The 1,028-nt window shown below is 58.9% G+C and overlaps 1 protein-coding gene across 1 annotated transcript; it reads left to right on the top strand.

Annotated features, from left to right (window-relative positions):
- Positions 1-288: 288 nt before the first annotated feature.
- On the top strand, positions 289-853 carry LOC100965805 (canalicular multispecific organic anion transporter 2-like; the record flags this gene model as incomplete). Its single annotated transcript, XM_003803802.2, has 2 exons — positions 289-484; positions 662-853. Coding segments are annotated over 2 exons (367 nt in total), but the record flags the coding sequence as incomplete, so codon positions are not given.
- Positions 854-1,028: the final 175 nt, after the last annotated feature.

The following is a 1,028-nucleotide window of genomic DNA, read 5'->3' as shown; positions in this document are numbered from 1 at the left end:
GGCACCACGAAGCCACTCAGTAATCATGAATGGATAGAGGTGGGAGAGAGGGGGTACGGCAGGTGGAGGTGGGGGGGGCAACTCAGGGAACATGGGGCCCCAGTAGAGCTGGGAGCAGGTAGGAAGGGAAGTAAGTTCTTGAGTGGCTCAGTGGAGAATAATTAGGGAGATACAAGAATCACTGAACCCCAAGGTTGAGCCACTGAAGTGCCAGGAACCTTCCCCCAGGATTCCAGTGAGTGAGGATTGAGGGAACATAAGAGAGAATGAAAAATGGGGGATTGCCAGGCTAGAGAAGAGATACCACCCTGATGAGACCCTGCCTGTCCTTCCACAGGCCCCCTGGGTAATAGAGGGCAAGCGCCCTCCGCCAGGCTGGCCCCAGCACGGGGAGGTGGAGTTCCGGGATTACTCTGTGCGCTACAGGCCCGAGCTAGACCTGGTGCTGAAAAACCTGAGCCTGCACGTGCGCGGGGGCGAGAAGGTACCGTGTGGCGCGTGGGTCAGAGCATGTTCCTGCCTGGTGGGGTATGCGGCTCTGGCCTTGGGGGCAGTGTGGGTCTTTGAGAGAGCAGGTGCTCTGGCCCTCATCTGGGGGTGTCCTAGAGATGCCCTGTGACCTCTCAGCTCCCCACTGACATCCCCTTCCCCACGCGGCCAGGTGGGGATCGTGGGCCGCACTGGCGCTGGCAAATCATCTATGACCCTCTGCCTGTTCCGCATTCTGGAGGCAGCAGAGGGTGAAATCCGCATCGATGGCCTCAACGTGGCAGATATTGGCCTCCATGACCTGCGTTCTAAGCTGACCATCATCCCCCAGGTACGAGCCTGACATGGACTGGCCACACTGAACAACGACCCTGGGGGCAGCCACCACCCATTCTGTAGTTTGAGGATGGGGAGTGGACCCTGGGTTTTGAGGCTTTGGGGTGCTGCATGGACAGTAGGGAGTAAAGCCACCAGGCAGCCACCACAAGCACAGATCTGGAAGGGTCAGACATCCTTGCTCAGTTAGGCCCTGCCCTTTG

Source organism: Otolemur garnettii, unplaced genomic scaffold (assembly GCF_000181295.1).
Source record: "Otolemur garnettii isolate 467f Iridium unplaced genomic scaffold, OtoGar3 scaffold00918, whole genome shotgun sequence".
NCBI lineage: Eukaryota > Metazoa > Chordata > Mammalia > Primates > Galagidae > Otolemur > Otolemur garnettii.
The sequence above is the reverse complement of the archived record's forward strand: the minus strand, read 5'-3'. Positions and strand labels throughout refer to the sequence as shown.